The 21,636-nt window shown below is 44.9% G+C and overlaps 1 protein-coding gene across 4 annotated transcripts in view; it reads left to right on the top strand.

Annotated features, from left to right (window-relative positions):
• The first annotated feature begins 294 nt into the window (after positions 1-294).
• Positions 295-21,636, top strand: part of LOC107373568 (calcium-dependent secretion activator 1) — a 603,181-nt gene continuing 581,839 nt past the window's right edge. For 3 of the 4 annotated variants that reach the window (XR_011520070.1, XM_070549105.1, XM_070549104.1), the window contains exons 1-5: positions 296-1,943; positions 5,028-5,141; positions 11,194-11,526; positions 19,986-20,066; positions 20,294-20,530. Coding sequence is in view for 3 of the 4 variants with exons in the window: in XM_070549105.1 (XP_070405206.1) it covers positions 1,611-1,943; positions 5,028-5,141; positions 11,194-11,526; positions 19,986-20,066; positions 20,294-20,530 (1,098 nt within the window). In the remaining variant the exon portion in view is untranslated. Of the gene's footprint in view, positions 1,944-5,027; positions 5,142-11,193; positions 11,527-19,985; positions 20,067-20,293; positions 20,531-21,636 lie in introns of all 4 variants that reach the window. The other variant, XM_070549106.1, reaches the window with a different exon arrangement.

Raw genomic sequence — 21,636 nt, 5'->3', positions numbered from 1 at the left:
ACACTTATGTGTGATGATCTCTGACCTTACAGTGGACTAATAACTTTGTTAGCCTTTCCCAAAGTTAAAGCAGCAAGCTAGAGGGAAGTGATGTTTGGAAATGTGAGATATCCCAGGAAGGCCCCACCTTCCTCGCTTCTGACTGGCTGTTGGCAGCTAAGTGCAGACTGTCCTGCCACCAGTAGATCCCATGCAGAGTGATCATTCCAGTAAACATCTACTTTAGTAAATACAACTTTTGTGACATCTGTTGGAAGAAAAACAGCAAACAGAAATCTTCTAGAAAGTTTGAAAGGAGGACAACTTTATTTCATTCAATGTAACAATTTGTAAGTGGTTACTTTTAATAAACTGTCAATAGAATATGAAGATATTCAATAAAATGTAACATTCCTCAAAATATGGATTATCAATATTATTGAGCCTTTAATATTCCATTGATGTTGAAACTAAGTACTTCGGTTTATCCAGAGAAACAACACTTTATAGTAATTTTACACAGAGACAAAAAACAGTTGATAAAATACATTTATTACTATGTTTCTACTGCTAGGACGCAGTACAAATGATTATGCGTGATGAGTCAACCGAACGTTTCATGTCGTTTCTCTGATGGAGTTTTGCAAAGAAAAGGAAGGTTCCTCACGGTGCAGACCAGTTGGCCTAACTGGACAGCACGAGAGCTGAATATTTGAGGAAGTTCTCTTTTTATAAAACTAGTTGTTTACAATTTTAGACTAACCAGAATCTAGAACGCGTAACAGTGGGCGTTATCAAAATCCCTCAGACATCACCTCCTTCCACAAACACTTAGAGAAGGCTCAAATGTGAAGTAAACCTCTTAAACAGTCATTTATAAGTATAGTAACATTAATATGTGAATATACTGATTATAAACCATGATTAAATTCAACACGTAGAGTCATTTAAGATCTGGAATAAAGCAATAAACAAATATGGTGATTCATTCATTACTGTGAAGCTGTCAGGGCATTATTAAATCACGTTAAACAGAATCTGATTGTAAATAAATTGTAAAGTTAGGAAATCATTTTATGACACAAAATAATATATTTTATTAAAAGTGAGTTAGATAAAAGTCTTGTCTCCTGTAAGAGGACATTAGCCCGATGGGTCAGAAGATATTCCATTATCGATTATCATGGTCGGTGTCCCACTGGTGAAGCAGGCCGTTACATTACTGATGCTCTCCACTTCCTGTTCTCTCCTCTCCTGCAGCGTTAGATGGTCGCACCTGGATCAGGATCGTCCTCCATCGTTCAGAAGGTGTAGGGTTTCAGCACAGTGGACAGCTCCAGAGTCGCCTCCTCCCGGTTTCCGGTGCCTCCGCTTGAGAGCCCTCCCCCTCCCGCGGGTTCCCTGCTGCTTTGTCGCGGACCGCCGGAGTTCAGGCCCGAACAGCAACAGCTGGTCCAACAACATCTGGACTTCTAATTCGGATAGAGTTGGGTGAGCCCTCTGGTGGAACACCAGCATCTGGAATCAGCAGGACTCTTCTCTTCTCTGGGTTTGTCACCGAATCGGATCGGAACCATCTTTGGACTCTTGGTTGAAGCTTCGCTGCAACTCCAGTCTCCGGACCCAGCAGCATGTTGGATCCGTCTTCCAGCGAGGATGAAGGAGGTGAGATGGTGGAGCTCAAAGAGGTGACGGTCCCCAAGAACCCCGGAGGGGCACGGCCGACACCGGGCCGAACCGCCAACAGCCGCGGCGGCGGAAGGCTTCAGCCCCGGGGACACAGCAGACCTTCCAGCCCCAGCCCGTCGGTGGGCAGCGACAAGGAGAAGGAGGACCTGGAGAAGATGCAGCGAGAGGAGGAGGAGAAGAAGAAGAGACTCCAGCTGTACGTGTTCGTGATGCGCTGCATCGCGTATCCGTTTAACGCGAAGCAGCCAACCGACATGGCCCGGAGGCAGCAGAAGGTAAACACACCCCTCACACCAACTGTTGCTTCCCCGCGCACCGAGTCTCCGCTGGCTCAGGGTGGGGTCCGGGTTCGGTTCGGTCATGACAGCCCAGGGTTCACATAAACGGGCGGAACATGTAAAAGGAGCAGGGAGAGCGGGGACGGTCATTTCACTGCGTGATGGGGGGGGGGGGGGGGGGGGGGGGGACAACAGGCCAAACCCGACTCCATCTTTGTGTCTTTACTCTACTGACTACAGGTGGAATCAACAGGTAGCACCACCAGAGAGAGAGAGAAGGGGTGGCTGGAAACAGAGAGAGAGAGAGAGAGAGAGAGAGAGAGAGAGAGAGAGAGAGAGAGAGAGAGAGAGGGGGTTGGAGACAAGAGAGGGGGGGGACTGGGGACAGAGAGCGACGTGGGGGGGGGCTGGAGACACAGAGAGAGAGAGAGAGAGAGAGAGAGAGAGAGAGAGAGAGAGAGAGAGAGAGAGAGAGAGAGAGAGAGAGAGAGAGAGAGAGCTTCCTGTTGTTTCCACCCATCCCATCATCCGGTGTTGTGCCATAAATCGACTCACTGCCAAAAAATGATTAGCTTAGTTTTTTCCAGTTCGGAAGTTGTTTTAAGTGTTGCTATTTGTCTTAAACGTTCACAATGAGGATATATTAATTCTTTTTGCAATATTTGCGATTGAAAGATGGTTTGTGGTAAGAACTGGCTTTCTTTATGTTACAGCCTTGATACTAAAAAATAAATAAACAATGTAAAATGGCGCCCTGTATTGAATGTAAACGTTGTATAAATGTAAATAAACAGTTCTCCAGCGATTTGATTTATCCCCTTCCTTTCTTTAGTGGCTAATCATTTTTTGGCAGCGAGTCAATTTATGGCACAACACCGGCCAGCCGCTAAAAGGGGCGTTTTTCTTTGTAAACGGGAATGCTCACTCCAAAATGGGACCGCCCCCTTCTTGTTATTCGCCCCTGACATGTTTCTTCACCTCCGATATTTGAAAATAAGATATTTTTAATTTAGGAGATTAAAGATCTGTGATCAGTTAAAGAGAGTGCAAGCAGACGTAATATTACTACAAGAGACTCATAGATCTGCCACATCTGCAGATGAACTTAAAACACCTGAGTTTCCCAGCATGTTCTCTTCCTGCTATAACTCTAGGCAAAGAGGTGTAGCTATTTTAATACACAAAAACATCAATTTCACAGTACTGGACACAGTTTCAGATCCAGAGGGTAGATTTATAATGTTAAAAATATCTGTACAGAACCAAAGCTTATGTAAACGTTAACTCGTGCAGCATAGAGGAAACGTGTTAAATACGTCAACATGGTGGATTTAATAGAAGCTTTAAAGAACAAACTCTGGACGGTGTGAGGTGAGTTTGTCTCACTGCAGAAATAAAAACACACACGGAGCGTCAGCAGTCAGACGCAGCCGCTTGGGCGTCAGAAGGCTGAATAAAGTCATCATGCTAGAGAAGTTTCACACCAGCTTCTGCCACAATAAACAATAATAATAATAATAATAATAATAATAATAATAATAAATCACACACAACGTTTAATTTCCTTTCTGAACTATTTCTGTTGAGTTTTAATGTTTAAACCTGTTAGCTTGTTACTGACAGCAGCTACGTTTAAGTTCCACTTCCTGTTGTGACTGAAGCTGCTGCAGCATGGAGGTGTAGTTCTCAGTCATCCTGGACATGATCGTCCTGAGAGTTTTAGCTGGAAACAGCTGGACGTTTCTGGATATGTTGGAGACATTTAGCCTCTCATCCCAGAGGCTGCTTCCAGACGTTGGTTGTGGTCAGAAACAAACACACTGGTCGTGCTGCAAGTCGTCTTCTTTTTGTCTCCAAAACATGTTTTTGTCTAAATGAAGGTGATGTTGTTGTTCATAGAGTTAAAATTCATGTTGAAGTTCAGATTATTTCATCAAGTAGGACCTGTGGTTAGCTGGCTCGTGTAAAACATGGAATGACTTGAAAGAATCGGAATCGGGACTCGATAGGAACCGGAATCGAAACAAGGAATTGGAATCGGAATCGTTCAAACTCAAACGAAGCCCAACCCTAGTGGTTGCATCAGCTGGCATAGGCCAGACAATGCCCGCACTGCCTGTTCACCACAGCCATGGAATACACCTCATCAACACGCACTAACACTGTATTGGAGCAGGCGGAGGGAGACTGGGGTCTTAGCACACCTTTGTTGCTGCTTGGCTTCCTGGGGCTGGAGGCTAGGAGGGAGAGCTGGCCGTCTGGTTGGGGTCTGGGATGGTGGGATTCTTTGCTCGGCGTTGGGCAAGGGAGCCTGCTTATCATCACCCCCAGCAGAAAGGGGCAAACTTTGGGAACCGGTGATGGTTGTACCCCGGCCCGCCGGGGACCCAGCACCCCGGGTGGTTGCCCCTGGGTCCCGGGTCGCTGGTTTTGACCCCCCGAGGCAATCCTCTGCTCCTTTTGTGAGGGGGCGGGGGCTTTTCTGGATACACTCTCCCTGGGGTCCCTGTGCTCTGGGGCAGCTCCTGGATCTCTTGGACTTGGAGCTCCCTCCATCCTACTCATCTTTAGGGGGCGGATCTGTGGCCCCTCACACTCTCTATTGGACGCTCCTATAGAGAAACCTTACATAAACAAGCGCGTGTACACACACAGGTGCTCACATGGTGCTCTCATAAGTATGGACTTGGGCACGTTCAACACATGTCTTAAGGCTGTGGTTGGCACTAAATGCACTGTGATTAATCATCGTGTGATTGATCAGTTAAACAATGTTGATTTTATATTTCCTCATCAGGTTGACGCAGTGATAGCTCGCTCCTGATGCATTGTTGTGTGTTGTTTTTCTCTTTCTGCAGGTCTAGAAGCAGACCCTTGTTCATCATTGATTGTTTATTTTTGTGTTTATGTACAAATTAATTCAACTGTAAAAACAGGTGAGAACTTACAGGGCTGTATGGGTCTTAGAAAATAAACACCCTAACCCACATACAGAAATATTCTTCATGTTGACATTAAGCCCATATGAACTCATTAAGTTGTTATTATGTTAACATCTTCTCCGTTTCATGTCTTCCTCAGATAAGTAAGCTGCAGCTGCAGATGGTCAAAGATCGTTTCCAGGCATTCCTCAGTGGAGAAACTCAGATTGTTGCTGATGAGGCTTTCATCAATGCTGTCCAGAGCTACCATGAAGTGAGTTCCTTCTCTTCAATCATACACTGCTAACAGAATAAAGGGAACACAAAAAGAAGACATCCTGCATCCGAATGAATGCAAGATTTTTATTAAATACTTTGTTGTTGTTCAAGCAACCAACACAACTACTAGCCTAGCATGGCAGCTGCGTGTTTTGACCCCTCGGGAGACGGGAGCGTGCGGCTACCTGCGTGTAGCAGCTGTTCCTGGCCGAGTGACAGGAGAGGCTGGGCGCCCGCCTTGCTGGGCTGCTTCCACAAGGATGAAGCAGCAGAACTGCAAATGTGTGATGGCAGGGCCGCTGCTGTTAAAAGAGTAGGCACGCTATCGAAACCTCTGCAGCGGTGACCTTGCACATCTTTGAATGCAGTGGACCAGTGAAGCCCCAAAGTCTCTGCTAGCTTCCCTCAGTCAGCTTCTCTAGTGTAACGTGATGTAAGTGGTTACTTTTAATAAATGATCAATAAGATGTGATATTCCAAATGAATATGAATTATAAATATTATTAATCTTTTGCTATTTGATCTACGATGAAACCAGGTCTTTTTGGTAGTCCAGAGGAACCACACCTTCATAATAATGTGAGACTGAGGCAAGAATCTGGTTTATAAAAATCTATTTATTACTATATTTCTACTACTGAGGATGACACAGAACACATGATGATGAATGATGGTTGAAACAAGATAACTGAGACAATGAGATGATGGATGTAAGCTTGGATGTTATGTAGCAAACCTGATAAAGTGTCTTGGAAACTCATGATATCTGGGTTTCAAAATCAGTCTGACTGTGGTTCAACAAACTATCAGTAGATAAAACCATCCCACACTGGTTGTGCAGAGTGTACAAACATAGTGATGAAGGCTCCTGGCCTCCCAGAGGCCGGAGAAGTCGGTACAGACAGGCTTCAGATGGAGTTGACTTCTGTGGTATCCAAAGCACGTAGGTTCACCTCAATTACAGAACCGCTGGTCTGAGATACCTTCAGGGTGACTGCTGGTGGTCAGATGAAGTTTTGCATCTGATGGAACTTTGTAGTTCTGCAAAGAAGGCTTGACTTTGAAGGATGGTTCTTAAATGCTTTACTGACTCAGCTTGGTTGGGCTGAGCAGACGGCAGAAATGACCATTGAGGAAGTGTCAACTCTTTTTTAATAACTGTTGTTTATCAATTTAGACAAGCCAGACTCTAGAACGTGTAATAGCGGGCGTCATCAAAATAGCTCCCTTAATGTGGAGTGAAAATGTTAACACTGATAATAACAGACCATTATTAATGTGTGAACACACTGATAAATAAATCATTATTAAATTCAACAAGTCGACTCATTGGGTATAATGGCTTTTTATTTACTTCATTTATTAAATGAAATAAGCTTTCTAAGCGTCCTTTTGTAAACTCCTATACGCATTTCTCAGATCTGGTTGGTCCAAAGTTTATAAACAAAGAGAGATCACTTTGTATATTCTCTAGTTCAACCAAAGCTCCAACTTATGCTAACTTACCATCCTTTGGGAGATTAAACCAAGTCTTTCAGTGGAATAATTTTAGCGGCACAAAGAATAAATTATTATTTACTCAATCTACAACCAATTCATCAGACATAAAACCGTCCGCCAGAACCATCCGTGTGTCTCGGTGCACCCGTGGTCCAGTGGGGTCTGGTGAGGTTGCGTCCTTCAGCAGCAGTCGTCGACCATCCTCAGCACCTGTCGGCAGGTCAAGTCACCATTTCACGCTGGACAAACCTGAGAAATGTAAACTGTGTGGAGTCATCTGTAAAGGTCCCAAATAGAAACCTCACATCCATTTTGCTCTGGGTCAGATGTTTCTATCATGTCTTGTTCACTTTGGGAAAGCCTCCACTTGGCTGCGGCTGACCAGGGTCGTACCTTGACATTCACACCCTGCAACGTGGGCATAGACCTTGTGCTCCGGCTTCAACGATCTTGTGTCTTTCCTCGACCTTTCCATCAGTCGCATGGCAGTGCATCATCCCGTGTTTGTGTCTGACCTTGAGTCTTTCCTTTCCTGTTTGACAAAGACCTGATCAACCACTTTGAGCACATTATTGACCTCTTAAGGTTGAAGCTCTGGACTCGGTTGTCTCAACTTTGCGATATGTGATGCGGCTAAGCCTTCTCTTTAGCGGCTCTATGACCCTAGGCCCTCATCAGGGATCGCCCTTAAGGATTGTCCAGGACAGTTGATGACTAACTACCATCTGGTCACTCGTCAGTTGACCAGAAGCTAGGGACAGCAGTAGCTCAGGAGGTAGAGCGGGTTGCCCAGTAATCAGAAGGTTGCAGGTTCGATCCTGGCTCTGACTAGAGAATTATGCTGATGTGTCTTTGGGCAAGACTCTTAACCCGCCTTGCCTGCTGGTGGTGGTCGGAGGGACCGGTGGCACCAGTGTACAGCAGCCTCTTCTCTGTCAGTGCTCCCCAGAGCAGCTGTGGCTACATCATAGCTCTTCCCTACCAGTGTATGAATGTGTGTGTGAATGGGTGAACAACTGTGTTGTGAAGCACCTTGGGGTGGGGGTGGGGGTTGTAGAACCTCAAAGCTTGGTTTATGCTTGATGCATTCACTTTCCGCGCGGTGATGCGGCTCGCGGATGGAACGCGCTTCACAACTCGCAGCGTTTATGGTTTGTGCGGCTCGTCTCTGCGGCGAGCCAATATTCTCCCAAACTGTAGGGGGCAGCATGGAGCTCTACAGCATGCATCCAACACTACACCATAGTAGAAGTAGAAATCACTGTTTACAACACGGCATTCCAGCATTTTTAACAGCGTCCTCGTCTTTTCCGACAGTGCGAGCTATTTCTCTCCAAGAATTATTAACAACATGTTGATCACGGTGATCTCTGAGAGCTGAATCATACAAATGTCTGTATTTACGAACCTCTGCCATACTAGTTCTTGCCGGTCCGCCATGTTTTTCCGCGTCCGTCCGTCCGCGTGGTTAGAAATTTTCCGAGGTGCGCGTTGCGGAAATCTTGGGCCGTGCGGAGACGCGGTGGAGGGGCGTGGTTGTTAAAATGACGCAAAATGACGCAACTTTTCCGCGCGGAGCCGTGCGGACCTCGCGGACGCGTCAAGCATAAACCAACCTTAAGAAGGCGCTATACAAATACCTGCCTTTTACCCAAAAGGTGTTTGTTTAATTTGACCCGGAGAAGGCCTGCATTTGGAAACTACTGAATTGCTTCGGTGCCCTTTCTGGAACTGGTACCAACCGGTCTTGTACTATGATGTGGCAGTCTGAAGCCGAGATCACTCACAAGTTACTCCAGATACAGAAGTTCAATGTTACCAGTTTGGAGCTTTCTGGTGCCAACCGTAGGTAGAAATGTTTCTTACCTGGTCTCTTTTCCATTGCCAGTGCAATACTATCTTTAACTTAATAATAATAATAATAATAATAATAATAATAATAATAATAATAAGAATAATAAGAATAAGAATAATAGTATTAATAATAATAATAATGCATTTCATTTAAAAGCACCTTTCAAGGAACACAAGGACACTTTACAGCAATAAAACCAACAACAAAAACCAAGTTAAAAACAGCAAAAAAAAAACACACACACAGAAGCCTTAGAAATACAAACTAGATAATAAAATCCGTGAAGATGGAAAAGGTGACACTAGCAGTAAGCAGTCTGAAACAGGTGGGTTTAGAGTCTAGATTTAAAGGTGGAGAGCGAGTGATAGAGGATGATGATCTGAGGGAATGGATGGGAGACATAATATGAATGAAGTCAGACAGGTATGGGGGGAAAGGTTATGGATAGCCTTAAAGGTGAGGAGAAGGATTTTAAAAGCAATGCATTGTTTTACAGGTAGCCAGTGAAGCTGTTGCAGGACAGGGCTGATTATGGATGGAAAGTAGGCAGTTTGAGTGATGTCATTGATGTGGGATTGTAATGAAAGAGTGCTGTCAAGGATGACACCCAGACTCTTAACCTGGTGGGAAGGAGAAACAGAGGAGGCATCAACAGTAAGGGAAAAACTATTGTTCTTTGACCTTTATGACCTCCTCCCCCACACCCCCTTACGTCAAACTTGAAAGTTGTATTGTTTTATGACCTTTTGTGATATGACCTTTAATGACCCTATATGTCAAGAAATGAATTGATGACTGTTGTGCAATGACGCATGAAGTTACTGGTTGTAGTCCCCTTTTGTCCAGATGTATATTGATGATCCTTTTGGCGGTAAGGAGTCCTTAGAGCATATATGGCCGATGGAACCTTACGGCTATACCGGTAGTTTTGGGTACCGGTTCAGCTATGACACTAAGGAGCTGTGTCTAATCCATGATGTGGGTGAGGGCGAACCTCTCAAGCCATATTTATCACATTCAGCGGTTCTCTCCTACAACGACTGGGCAGTGCTCAACCTCGCAGTTCCATGCAGGCTGTACAAAGATGATCGTGAGAGACCTCGTCCGGCTGTAAAACGCAACAGGCCGCAAGCTCTTCCATCGCTGGATGAAATCCAGAACGCTGTGATAGCTTTCAGCGCTTCATGGGAGGGGCTGGAGGATGCGGATGGACAGTGGATTTTCAAGGCCTCGGTCCGGGAGAGAGGATCGGAGCTCTTTTTTGTGCTGGAAAATGTGCATGCTGAATGCGGTATTTGCTGCCTTTTACAGGTTGCACCTTTCGAGGCCTGGTGTGAGAAAATAGGTGAAGTGGGGGATCGTATCACTTCACTTTTTCGTACCAGCCGCTGCTGGAAAGACATTCTGACAGTCCGAAAAAAGCTGGAATTCTAAGCCCCGCCTCAGGAGGAGGAGGAGCGGTGGTCGCATCATCAAACCGCGCCCCCCCCCCACCCATTACTAGTTATAAAGAGCTTTCAGCTGGAAACCATTTCATCCCAGATGATCTAGCGCATCAACATGATGGGTTTCTACACTCATCAACCCTTGATGAACTATGGACCCCGGACAGCTTTTCCCCGCAACCGATCTGGGTGCTAGCCGCTTCATCACCACGAGATATAATGGCAGTCCGTGGCCCACGTCGCCACCACCACCATCATGCTTTCCGGAGGGATGTGCACGTCCTACTTCCTCCCTTCCATCATGTCTTTGGAGATTTTAATCTTGAAAGGCACTTTATAACAAACCTTTCTTTTTCTTCTTTACTTACACAAATTTCAGGCCTAGTCCACACGTAGCCGGGTTTTTTAAAAACGAATATCTGCCCCTCCAAAAACTTGCATCCACACCACCGCGTTTAAAAAAACTGTCCACACGTACCCGGATAAATACGTTGTTAAGGACATGCCAGACCTGTAGGCGGCAGTACTTCCCCCGTTCTTAACCTCGTCCTTCGTCTGTGGTCTTCCGCAAGGAGCAGTAATTCCGCTTGCAAAAACAAACAAGCAGAAAGCACTTGGACAATTGATGGATAGGGTAGTGACAGAGCGCAGCTCTGAGGGCGTCCATGCTGTCGGCTAGTGTAAACACAGGTCGCACACGTGATGTCAGCATTTTTTTGTCGGGGAAAGTGACGTTGCGGACCTTAAAACTCCGGTTTTGTCCGTCCACACGCAGACACCCAAAACGGAGAAAACGCAGATCTTCACTTTGGCCGGAGTTTTTAAAAAGATCCGTTTTCGTGTGAAAAAACTCCGTTTTCGTGTGGATGACAGGCCAAAACGTAGAAAAATATCTACGTTTTGGCAGATCCCCGGCTACGTTTTGTTTGTCAGAAAATTTCATGAATGACATCCCTAGACAATAGACCTCAGATCTGATGATCTCCCTATGACATTGACCAACCTCTTGACCAAGTAGAAAGTAACGGTAAATAATAGGGATTAGTGGCAGGAACAATCTTACTCTGGGTCAAGGGTTAGGGTCCAAAACTGGTCAAGAAAGTTCACAAGCACACCACTGTGCTTTCCCTTTAACAACAATTTAAAACTCAAGAAACAAGCCAGTCTTTCTTGTTTTTGTTATACGTGTAAGTTTTGAATGTAAACCAAACTGATGATCGAACTAATGACTCTGAACTTGATTGCAGGTCTTCCTGAAAAGTGACAGAGTCTCCCGGATGGTGCAGAGTGGTGGCTTCTCGACCAGCGACTCTCGTGAGGTTTTTAAGAAGCACATTGAAAAGCGTGTGCGCAGCCTGCCTGAGATTGATGGCCTCAGCAAAGAAACAGTCTTGAGCTCCTGGCTAGCTAAATTTGACACTATTTATCGAGGTGAAGAAGACCCAAGAAAGCACCAACAGAGGATGACGGCAAGTGCTGCTTCTGAGCTCATCCTCAGCAAGGACCAACTATATGAAATGTTCCAGCAGATCTTGGGGATAAGGAAGTTTGAACACCAGCTTCTCTATAATGCATGTCAGGTCAGTCCTGTCACCTATATGACATCTCTAATATTTTTCCCAATCATTGTCAAATGAGGTTAACGTATTGAAAGATTTAGAAGCAAAAAGCAGCAACAAGGAAATAAAGCACAAAAAGTAGTTGAAGAACAGAGCAAATAATCCTAAACAGCAGAAAACTGAAATCTGTGAATATTGTTTAAAAAACTTTTTAGGTAAAATGTCTAAAAACCAGTGTTTTGGGCAAGACTAGTTTAACAGTTTAATTTTTACTGAACTGGGAAATTAGCAGCACATGCTGAACTCAGAAACTGATTCCTAAGTTTAGCTTAGTTTAGCTGAAACTAATCTAAACTGTCAAAATGAGCAGAATTTATTTAAAAATGTAAAAGCAAAAATCACTAAGAATCAGGGGCGGATTAAGGACTGAAGAAGATCCGGGGCTTAACACACACACACACACACGCGCATGCACACACACGTGACACGCACTAGTCAACATCATATATATATTTGTCTTGTACCACATAATTTTTAATCTGAAGCTACATATTAAGCATATTCAGGGCAGAGTATTGTTCCTGTTAGTGTTTAGTGTGAGATGATAGTAAATATTCCCTTTCTTTCTCCAACAACTTTACCTGATAGTAAGCTAACTTTAGGCAAACCAGCAGCACAACAAATATTTTCAAATAAGACTCACAAACCTGAGTCAGCACCAGTCTCATCAAAGCTGGGGTTCTGTCGCCGTACTTTCGGTCTAAAAAACGTCCTTATGTCCATCTTCACTCATGCGTTTCAGGCAGAGAGTGTAGAAGAAGCCGGCTGCTGAAGGGCTTCTTCAGTGGTGGAGGCTCAGGCAGGCTGTATTCAAACTACTGCCAGCTGCGCCCTCTCTGTTGGACTTTGGTACTGCATGTTACTTCCACGTTTGAGATCCGGGGCTTTTCATTAAAGATTCGGGGCTTGAGCCCAAGTAGCCGGGTCTAATGCCGCCCCTGCTGACAATTGTACTGAATTAGAAAAAGTAGGTGAAGACTGAATATGCACACACGCACACACAAACACACACAACAATCCCGTCTGCGGTGACAGGCTGGTAATAAGAATATTGTGGCATTAACAGAGGGGTGCCGGCAGTCAGGGCCAAGGGGCCCCCCAACACAAGGGGGCTCCAGGCGGCCGCCGGCCAATGCCTAATGGTAAAACCACCACTGAGTGTTGGTGTGGATGCTTTATCAGAAGACCTTCAGGGTGGTGTTGGTGTGGATGCTTCTTCAGAAGACCTTCAGGGTGGTGTTGGTGTGGATGATTCATTAGAAGACATTCAGGGTGGTGTTGGTGTGGATAATTCATTAGAATACATTCAGGGTGGTGTTGGTGTAGATAATTCATTAGAAGACATTCAGGGTGGTGTTGGTGTGGATAATTCATTAGAATACATTCAGGGTGGTGTTGGTGTGGATACTTCATCAGAAGACCTTCAGGGTGGTGTTGGTGTAGATAATTCATTAGAAGACATTCAGGGTGGTGTTGGTGTGGATGCTTCTTCAGAAGACCTTCAGGGTGGTGTTGGTGTGGATGATTCATTAGAAGACATTCAGGGTGGTGTTGGTGTGGATACTTCTTCAGAAGACCTTCAGGGTGGTGTTGGTGTGGATACTTCATCAGAAGACCTTCAGGGTGGTGTTGGTGTGGATGATTCATTAGAAGACATTCAGGGTGGTGTTGGTGTGGATAATTCATTAGAAGACATTCAGGGTGGTGTTGGTGTGGATGCTTCTTCAGAAGACCTTCAGGGTGGTGTTGGTGTGGATGATTCATTAGAAGACATTCATGGTGGTGTTGGTGTGGATAATTCATTAGAAGACATTCAGGGTGGTGTTGGTGTGGATGCTTCTTCAGAAGACCTTCAGGGTGGTGTTGGTGTGGATGATTCATTAGAAGACATTCAGGGTGGTGTTGGTGTGGATGCTTCTTCAGAAGACCTTCAGGGTGGTGTTGGTGTGGATGATTCATTAGAAGACATTCAGGGTGGTGTCTGTGTGGATGCTTCTTCAGAAGACCTTCAGGGTGGTGTTGGTGTGGATGCTTCTTCAGAAGACCTTCAGGGTGGTGTTGGTGTGGATAATTCATTAGAAGACATTCAGGGTGGTGTTGGTGTGGATAATTCATCAGAAAACCTTCAGGGTGGTGTTGGTGTGGATGCTTCTTCAGAAGACCTTCAGGGTGGTGTTGGTGTGGATGATTCATTAGAAGACATTCAGGGTGGTGTTGGTGTGGATGTTTCATTAGAAGAACTTCACGGTGGTGTTGGTGTGAATGCCTCATCAGAAGCATCCAGGTGGTGTTGGTGTGGATGTTTCTTCCGAAGACCTTCAGGGTGGTGGTGGTGTGGATATTTCATCAGAAGACCTTCAGGATGGTAGTGTGGATGCTTCATCAGAAGCTTCAGGGTGGTGTTGGTGTGGAGGTTTCATCAGAAGACATTCAGGGTGGTGTCTGTGTGAATGCCTCATCAGAAGCATCGAGGTGGTGTTGGTGTGGATGCTTCAGAGGAAGCTTCAGGGTGGTGTTGGTGTGAATGCTTCATTAGAAGACATTCAGGGAGGTGTTGGTGTGGATTCTTCATCAGAAGCTTCAGGGTGGTGTTGGTGTGGATGCTTCATCAGACGACCTTCAGGGTGTTGTTAGTGTGGATGATTCATTAGAAGACATTCAGGGTGGTGTCTGTGTGGATGCTTCTTCAGAAGCATTGAGGTGGTGTTGATGGGGATTTTTCATTAGAAGAACTTCAGGGTGGTGTTGGTGTGAATGCCTCATCAGAAGCTTCAGGGTGGTGTTGGTGTGGTTGTTTCATCAGGAGACCTTCAGGGTGGTGTTTGTGTAGATACTTCATCAGAAGCTTCAGGGTGTTGTTAGTGTGGATGATTTATTAGAAGACATTCAGGGTGGTGTCTGTGTGGATGCTTCTTCAGAATCATTGAGGTGGTGTTGATGGGGATTTTTCATTAGAAGAACTTCAGGGTGGTGTTGGTGTAGATTCTTCACCAGAAGTCCTTCAGGTGGTGTTGGTGTGGATACTTCATCGGAAGCTTCAGGGTGGTGCTGGTGTTGATATTTCTTTGGAAGACCTTCAGGGTGGTGTTGGTGTGGATGATTCATTAGAAGACATTCAGGGTGGTGTTGGTGAGGATGATTCATTAGAAGACCTTCAGGGTGGTGTTGGTGTGGATGATTCATTAGAAGACATTCAGGGTGGTGTTGGTGTGGATGCCTCATCAGAAGCATCGAGGTGGTGTTGGTTTGGATGTTTCATCAGGAGACCTTCAGGGTGGTGTTTGTGTAGATACTTCATCAGAAGCTTCAGGGTGGTGCTGGTGTTGATGTTTCTTTGGAAGACCTTCAGGTGGTGTGGATGCTTCATCAGAAGAGCTTCAGGGTGGTGTTGGTGTGGATATTTCATCAGAAGACCTTCAGGGTGGTGTTGGTGTGGATGCTTCATCAGAAGCTTCAGGTTTGTGTTGGTGTGGATGTTTCATCAGAACCTTCAGGGTGGTGTTGGCATGGATGATTCATTAGAAGACATTCAGGGTGGTGTTGGTGTGAATGCTTCATCAGGAGCTTCAGGGTGGTGTTGGTGTGGATGCTTCATTAGAAATTCAGGGTGGTGTTGGTGTGGATGCTTCATAAGAAGCATCAAGGTGGTGTTGGTGTGGATTCGTCATCAGAAGCTTCAGGGTGGTGTTGGTGTGGATGCTTCATCAGAAGCTTCAGGGTGGTGCTGGTGTTGATGTTTCAGCAGAAGCTTCAGGCTGGTGATGGTGTTGAGGTTTCACCAGAAGTCCTTCAGGTGGTGTTGGTGTGGATACTTCATCAGAAGCATCGAGGTGGTGTTGGTGTGGATGTTTCATTAGAAGAACTTCACGGTGGTGTTGGTGTGAATGCCTCATCAGAAGCATCCAGGTGGTGTTGGTGTGGATGTTTCTTCCGAAGACCTTCAGGGTGGTGGTGGTGTGGATATTTCATCAGAAGACCTTCAGGATGGTAGTGTGGATGCTTCATCAGAAGCTTCAGGGTGGTGTTGGTGTGGAGGTTTCATCAAAAGACATTCAGGGTGGTGTCTCTGTGAATGCCTCATCAGAAGCATCGAGGTGGTGTTGGTGTGGATGCTTCATAGGAAGCTTCAGGGTGGTGTTGGTGTGAATGCTTCATTAGAAGACATTCAGGGAGGTGTTGGTGTGGATTCTTCATCAGAAGCTTCAGGGTGGTGTTGGTGTGGTTGTTTCATCAGGAGACCTTCAGGGTGTTGTTTGTGTAGATACTTCATCAGAAGCTTCAGGGTGGTGTTGGTGTGGATGCTTCATCAGACGACCTTCAGGGTGTTGTTAGTGTGGATGATTTATTAGAAGACATTCAGGGTGGTGTCTGTGTGGATGCTTCTTCAGAAGCATTGAGGTTGTGTTGATGGGGATTTTTCATTAGAAGAACTTCAGGGTGGTGTTGGTGTGAATGCCTCATCAGAAGCTTCAGGGTGGTGTTGGTGTAGATTCTTCACCAGAAGTCCTTCAGGTGGTGTTGGTGTGGATACTTCATCGGAAGCTTCAGGGTGGTGCTGGTGTTGATATTTCTTTGGAAGACCTTCAGGGTGGTGTTTGTGTGGATGATTCATTAGAAGACATTCAGGGTGGTGTTGGTGTGGATGATTCATTAGAAGACCTTCAGGGTGGTGTTGGTGTGGATGATTCATTAGAAGACATTCAGGGTGGTGTTGGTGTGGATGATTCATTAGAAGACCTTCAGGGTGGTGTTGGTGTGGATGCTTCTTCAGAGGAATTCAGGGTGGTGTTGGTGTGGATGCTTCAGCAGAAGCTTCAGGGTGGTGATGGTGTGGTTGTTTCATCAGGAGACCTTCAGGGTGGTGTTTGTGTAGATACTTCATCAGAAGCTTCAGGGTGGTGCTGGTGTTGATGTTTCTTTGGAAGACCTTCAGGTGGTGTGGATGCTTCATCAGAAGAGCTTCAGGGTGGTGTTGGTGTGGATATTTCATCAGAAGACCTTCAGGGTGGTGTTGGAGTGGATGCTTCATCAGAAGCTTCAGGTTTGTGTTGGTGTGGATGTTTCATCAGCACCTTCAGGGTGGTGTTGGTGTGCATGCTTCATCAGGAGCTTCAGGGTGGTGTTGGTGTGGATGCTTCATCAGAGTCTTCAGGGTGGGGTTGGTGTGGATGCTTCATTAGAAGTCATTCAGAGTGGTGTTGGTGTGGACGCTTCATCAGAAGACCTTCAGGGTGGTGTTGGTGTGGAGGCTTCACCAGAAGACCTTCAGGGTGGTGCTGGTGTTGATGTTTCATTAGAAGACCTTCAGGGTGGTGTTGGTGTTGATGATTCATTAGAAGTCATTCAGAGTGGTGCTGGTGTGGATGTTTCATCAGAAGACCTTCAGGGTGGTGTTTGTGCGGATGTTTCATCAGAAGACCTTCAGGGTGGTGTTGGTGTGGACGCTTCATCAGAAGCATCGAGGTGGTGTTGGTGCAGATGTTTCATCAGAAGACCTCCAGGGTGGTGTTGGTGTGGATGATTTATTAGAAGAAATATTCAGGGTGTTGGTGCGGATGTTTCATCAGAAGACCTTCAGGGTGGTGTTGGTGTGGACGCTTCATCAGAAGCATCGAGGTGGTGCTGGTGCGGATGCTTCATCAGAAGACCTTCAGGGTGGTGTTGGTGTGGATGTTTCATCAGAAGTCATTCAGAGTGTTGTTGGTGTGGACGCTTCATCAGAAGACCTCCAGGGTGGTGTTGGTGTGGATGTTTCATCAGAAGATGTCATAGGACGTCATAGCCAGGGTAAGTTGACCTGGCTGTGCATTTGACCTGTGGGATCTCAAAATCAGGCCATTTCATGATGTTACAGCTAAATATTGATTCCTCTATAGAACTACAAAAATGTCCGACTGGGGTGAAGTGTAATGTCTGCTTTGTGGAGGGGGCGGGGTTTGCAGCTCCTTCTCCAGATTTAAAGAGATAGTACCAAAAAAATGGCTCATTCTCAGAGTCTCCTCAGATCAGGGGTAGACGACCCGTACCCGGACCCGCGTAGGCGGAAGAAGACGAGACGAGACAGTTACTGATCTGGTGTAGTTTACGATCTGAAATGAATCATTACAGAAACAAATATTCATCATTGATTAATGTAAAATATAGGAGATGTTATTAAAACACTTTGGATTTAAACACATTTTCTAGTTTTTATTATTATTAATACTACTACTACTACTACTACTACTACTACTACTACTACTACTACTACTACTACTACTACTACTACTACTAATAATAATAATAATAGTAATATTGTTGTAGTTATTATTATTAATGATAATAATAATATTGTTGTAGCAATTATTATTAATATTATTGTTATTATTATTAATGATAATAATAATATTGTTGTAGCAATTATTATTAATACTATTGTTATTACTATTAATAATAATAATAACAATAACAACAATAATAACAATAATGTTGTTGTTATTATTAATATTGTTATAATAATATTTATTAATTTTTAATTGATATGTAATTATTTTAACGTGAAAAGCATCTTTTACATGGCAGTTACTTTTCATTTAGTGCCTAGGGTTGGGGTTGGGGCAGCAGTAGCTCAACAGGTTGAGCGGGTTGTCCAGAAATCGGAAGGTTGCAGGTTCGATCCCGGCTCCGGACAGAGAATTCCACTGTTGTGTCCTTGGGCAAGACACTTAACCCACCTTGCCTGCTGGTGGTGGTCGGAGGGACCGGTGGCGCCTGTGCTCGGCAGCCTCGCCTCTGTCAGTGCGCCCCAGGGCAGCTGTGGCTACATTGTAGCTCATCACCACCAGTGTGTGAATGGATGAATTGTCCACTGTAATGTAAAGCGCTTTGGAGTCCTTACTCTGAGAGGCGCTATACAAGTGCGGGTCATTTTCATTTCATTAGGGAGGAAGGAGAAAGTGAGTGGACGAATGAGGAAAGGAGTTTGGGGGGCCTTTAAACACCTAAACCCAGAAGATTAAAGAGCTAATTGTAGTAGAGCCATGCTAGCCAATCAGAGGCAGGAAAGGCGGGACATTTCTTCAACATGTTACATTTAGCTGATTTGCCCCCACTACTCCAACTAGCTACTACTTCCTGAACAGGAGCATCAGAGCTTTTGTCCCTCAGAAAATGACTCACAAGGCTTTCATTTATAGCAGGGATCACTGCACATTTGTTGCCCTCTTTAATGGACGGGATTTTGGGACTGATGAATCAAGCTACTGAAAAGAGGTGACTGGCCTTGGGATGGGAGTTAGGACCAAAGTGTTGCCTTAAACTGTGAAACCAGACATGCAAACCCACACTTTACTCGGATGGCATCAGAATGTAGAAGAAACATGAGCAGCATGTTGATGCACAGACCAGAAGGAACCATTATGGAGTGATATTGCTCTGCAAAGCATCACATTCACAGCTTTTCTGGTTTTCTTACTGTTTTTTGACAGAATGTGAATGTTTTCTTGCAGAGTTGTAATTTCACCAGTATGTGGTGACGATTATGGGACTTTACCTTTACTTTGTAACGGCAATAGTGTGATTCCTTCTTTTAGTTCTTCTCCACTCGATGGACCCGTAACTCTAAAAACACGAGTGACAGCAAACAGCAGAAACATCCATTTTGAAGGGGAGTTGAAAAACCATGAAACTGTTTTTGTCTTGTGTGGCTCTGGTTCTCATCAGAAGAGTGAGTCCCCGACTACACCTTCTCATGTAATGTTGGCCAAACCATCAAACACATGCTGTTTTTGCCATAAACACATGTTTAAAGCAACCTGCATGGATACATTTTGATGTTGGGCTTGCTTCTTTTCTTCGCTGTAGTTTACTGACCTTAATAATATTTATATGGATTTCCACCTAAATGTGAACTGGATCCTGAAGTTTGGTCTCTGACAAGTCACCGGAATGATCTAGTCTCTTTTTGCCGTGTCAGGCAGGTGGAGGTTATCCTTGGGTCGTGGATAATTATCCTCCTTTGATTATTAAATCTAAACTCTAAAATGTTTTCAAAGCTTTTATTATGAAGGCGTCGGTGAGAATAACCTGCAACAGATCAACAACATTCAGACAAATCAGCAGGGCAACCATCATGTGGCCTTAAGGAAGCATTGCCGTTGGATAAAGACAGCCATGCATAAACAAGCCGAAACGTTCATAAAAGCTAAAAATAAGAACTTTTAAAAGAAGAAGGAAACCGAAAGGTTGGCTGATTTCCTTCTTTTCTTACTTCAACTTCAGTCAAATTCAGCTTAGTTTCTAAAACGCTTATTTCCTTCTAATATATGAGATGGTGATAGTCACCTCCTTTTATCTGCTGTTGTACTTAGATGTTTGTCTTAAAAAAAACACGTGTTTACAGACATCAACTAACAGATGGGGTGTGGGTTGTGTTTCACCAGCTGGACAATCCAGATGAGCAGGCGGCTCAGATCAGGAGAGAGCTGGATGGACGGCTGCAGATGGCGGATCAGATCACCCGGGTAAGATACTGGCACTGGAGTAAGCAGGAGGTCCGGTGACTTTACGCAAAGAGTTTCAAAGGTCCACACTAAATGTTCTTCTTGAACTGGGTCAGTAGGTCAAATAACACTTTAGATTACCTCCAACTTCCACTTCAAAGTCAAACAATATGTGAGTGGATGAAAGAGGAATTTGTTGCAGGCTAGTACGGATTTCTAAGAATAAGCTGGTTTATTTCTGTCCTTAGCTTGGTGGGAGGTTTCCCAAGTTTGTCTCCAAAGAAATGGAGGCCATGTACATTGAGGAGCTTCGCTCTTCCGTCAACCTGCTGATGGCAAACTTGGAGAGCATGCCCGTGTCTAAAGGAGGAGAGTTCAAGCTGCAGAAGCTAAAGCGGGGCCACAACACCTCCATTATGGACATGGGCCAGGAGGATGAGAACATGCTGTCCAAGTCTGATGTTGTCCTGTCCTTCACCCTAGAGGTAAGCACCCATCCTGTTCAGATTAGTGACAAACTCAGGTGTGTATGACCTAAACAAGCTCGTAGACTGGACCTTCATGAACTCGTTCATGTTTTTTGTGAATGTTAATGGAACTCGCTCGTATTTCACCTGATGAACATCAACGTGAGCGCATGAATTCTGGCGTGTGTGAACAGGTTAATGATCACTTTGGAGAGCTCCAGATTTCCACAGATGTAAAGCGGAGGCGCAACATCCTGCCAACCATAGACATTATGAAGAGAAGACCCTGTAGATGCAGCTCTCATAGGCAGCAGCAGTCGAAGCGTCTATGTGTGCTGTTAACGACAGACGATGCGGCGTTTACGCGGGAAGACAAACCACGACATGTGGTAGCACCCTCACATGTCCGCCTTAACTACAGATACCATTTATTAAACCTTGGATTCAGATTAAGGAACGTCGGGGGTGTCCCAGCTGAGTTTTCATACTCAGAAGTGTTGGAGTATGGAAATGGAACGTAGAAGGGGAAACATCAGTTCCATCAGAACGTAATTTATTGATTTGATTATTATTTGCTTTGTGTTTTACTGACTCCTTCAGGCTGATTGCTGCTATTTAGGACCAAAGTTCAATCATTTTTCTTTTTCTTTTGACAAACCAGTCAGAAAATTCTTGCACAAAATTAGAAAAGCGGCTTAATTAAAAACCGATTAGCATTTAAATGCTTTGCACTTAGAAAATTGGACTCCTTGTGTCCTACCTCAGCCTGCTACTCCCTCAGATTGTTTGATTCCTCTTCTGAGACAGCAGGTTTTCCCCGTCTTATTGAGCACGTACTGTTGGGGTAAAAGCTGTAGCCGGGGACGCCTAAGAGCTGAATCGGTAGCTACAGTTAGAAAGCTCCAGAACTCCGGGGATATTAGCTCTCCACAACATAATGAACCAGTTCATCTTTAAAACAAACCTTCCCAACTCTGGTGACTGCCAACCGGCACCAACCTGAGGTATTTGTCCCATGAAGGTTTGTTTAGAAAGCCCGTTAACGTGCAGCAGCCTGTCACAGGTAGCACGTTTACTGTTGCTGTTCATCCAGTAAAACTAGCAAAGCTCAAAAATACGAATGC

Source organism: Nothobranchius furzeri, chromosome 3, assembly GCF_043380555.1.
Source record: "Nothobranchius furzeri strain GRZ-AD chromosome 3, NfurGRZ-RIMD1, whole genome shotgun sequence".
Classification (NCBI taxonomy): domain Eukaryota; kingdom Metazoa; phylum Chordata; class Actinopteri; order Cyprinodontiformes; family Nothobranchiidae; genus Nothobranchius; species Nothobranchius furzeri.
The sequence above is the reverse complement of the archived record's forward strand: the minus strand, read 5'-3'. Positions and strand labels throughout refer to the sequence as shown.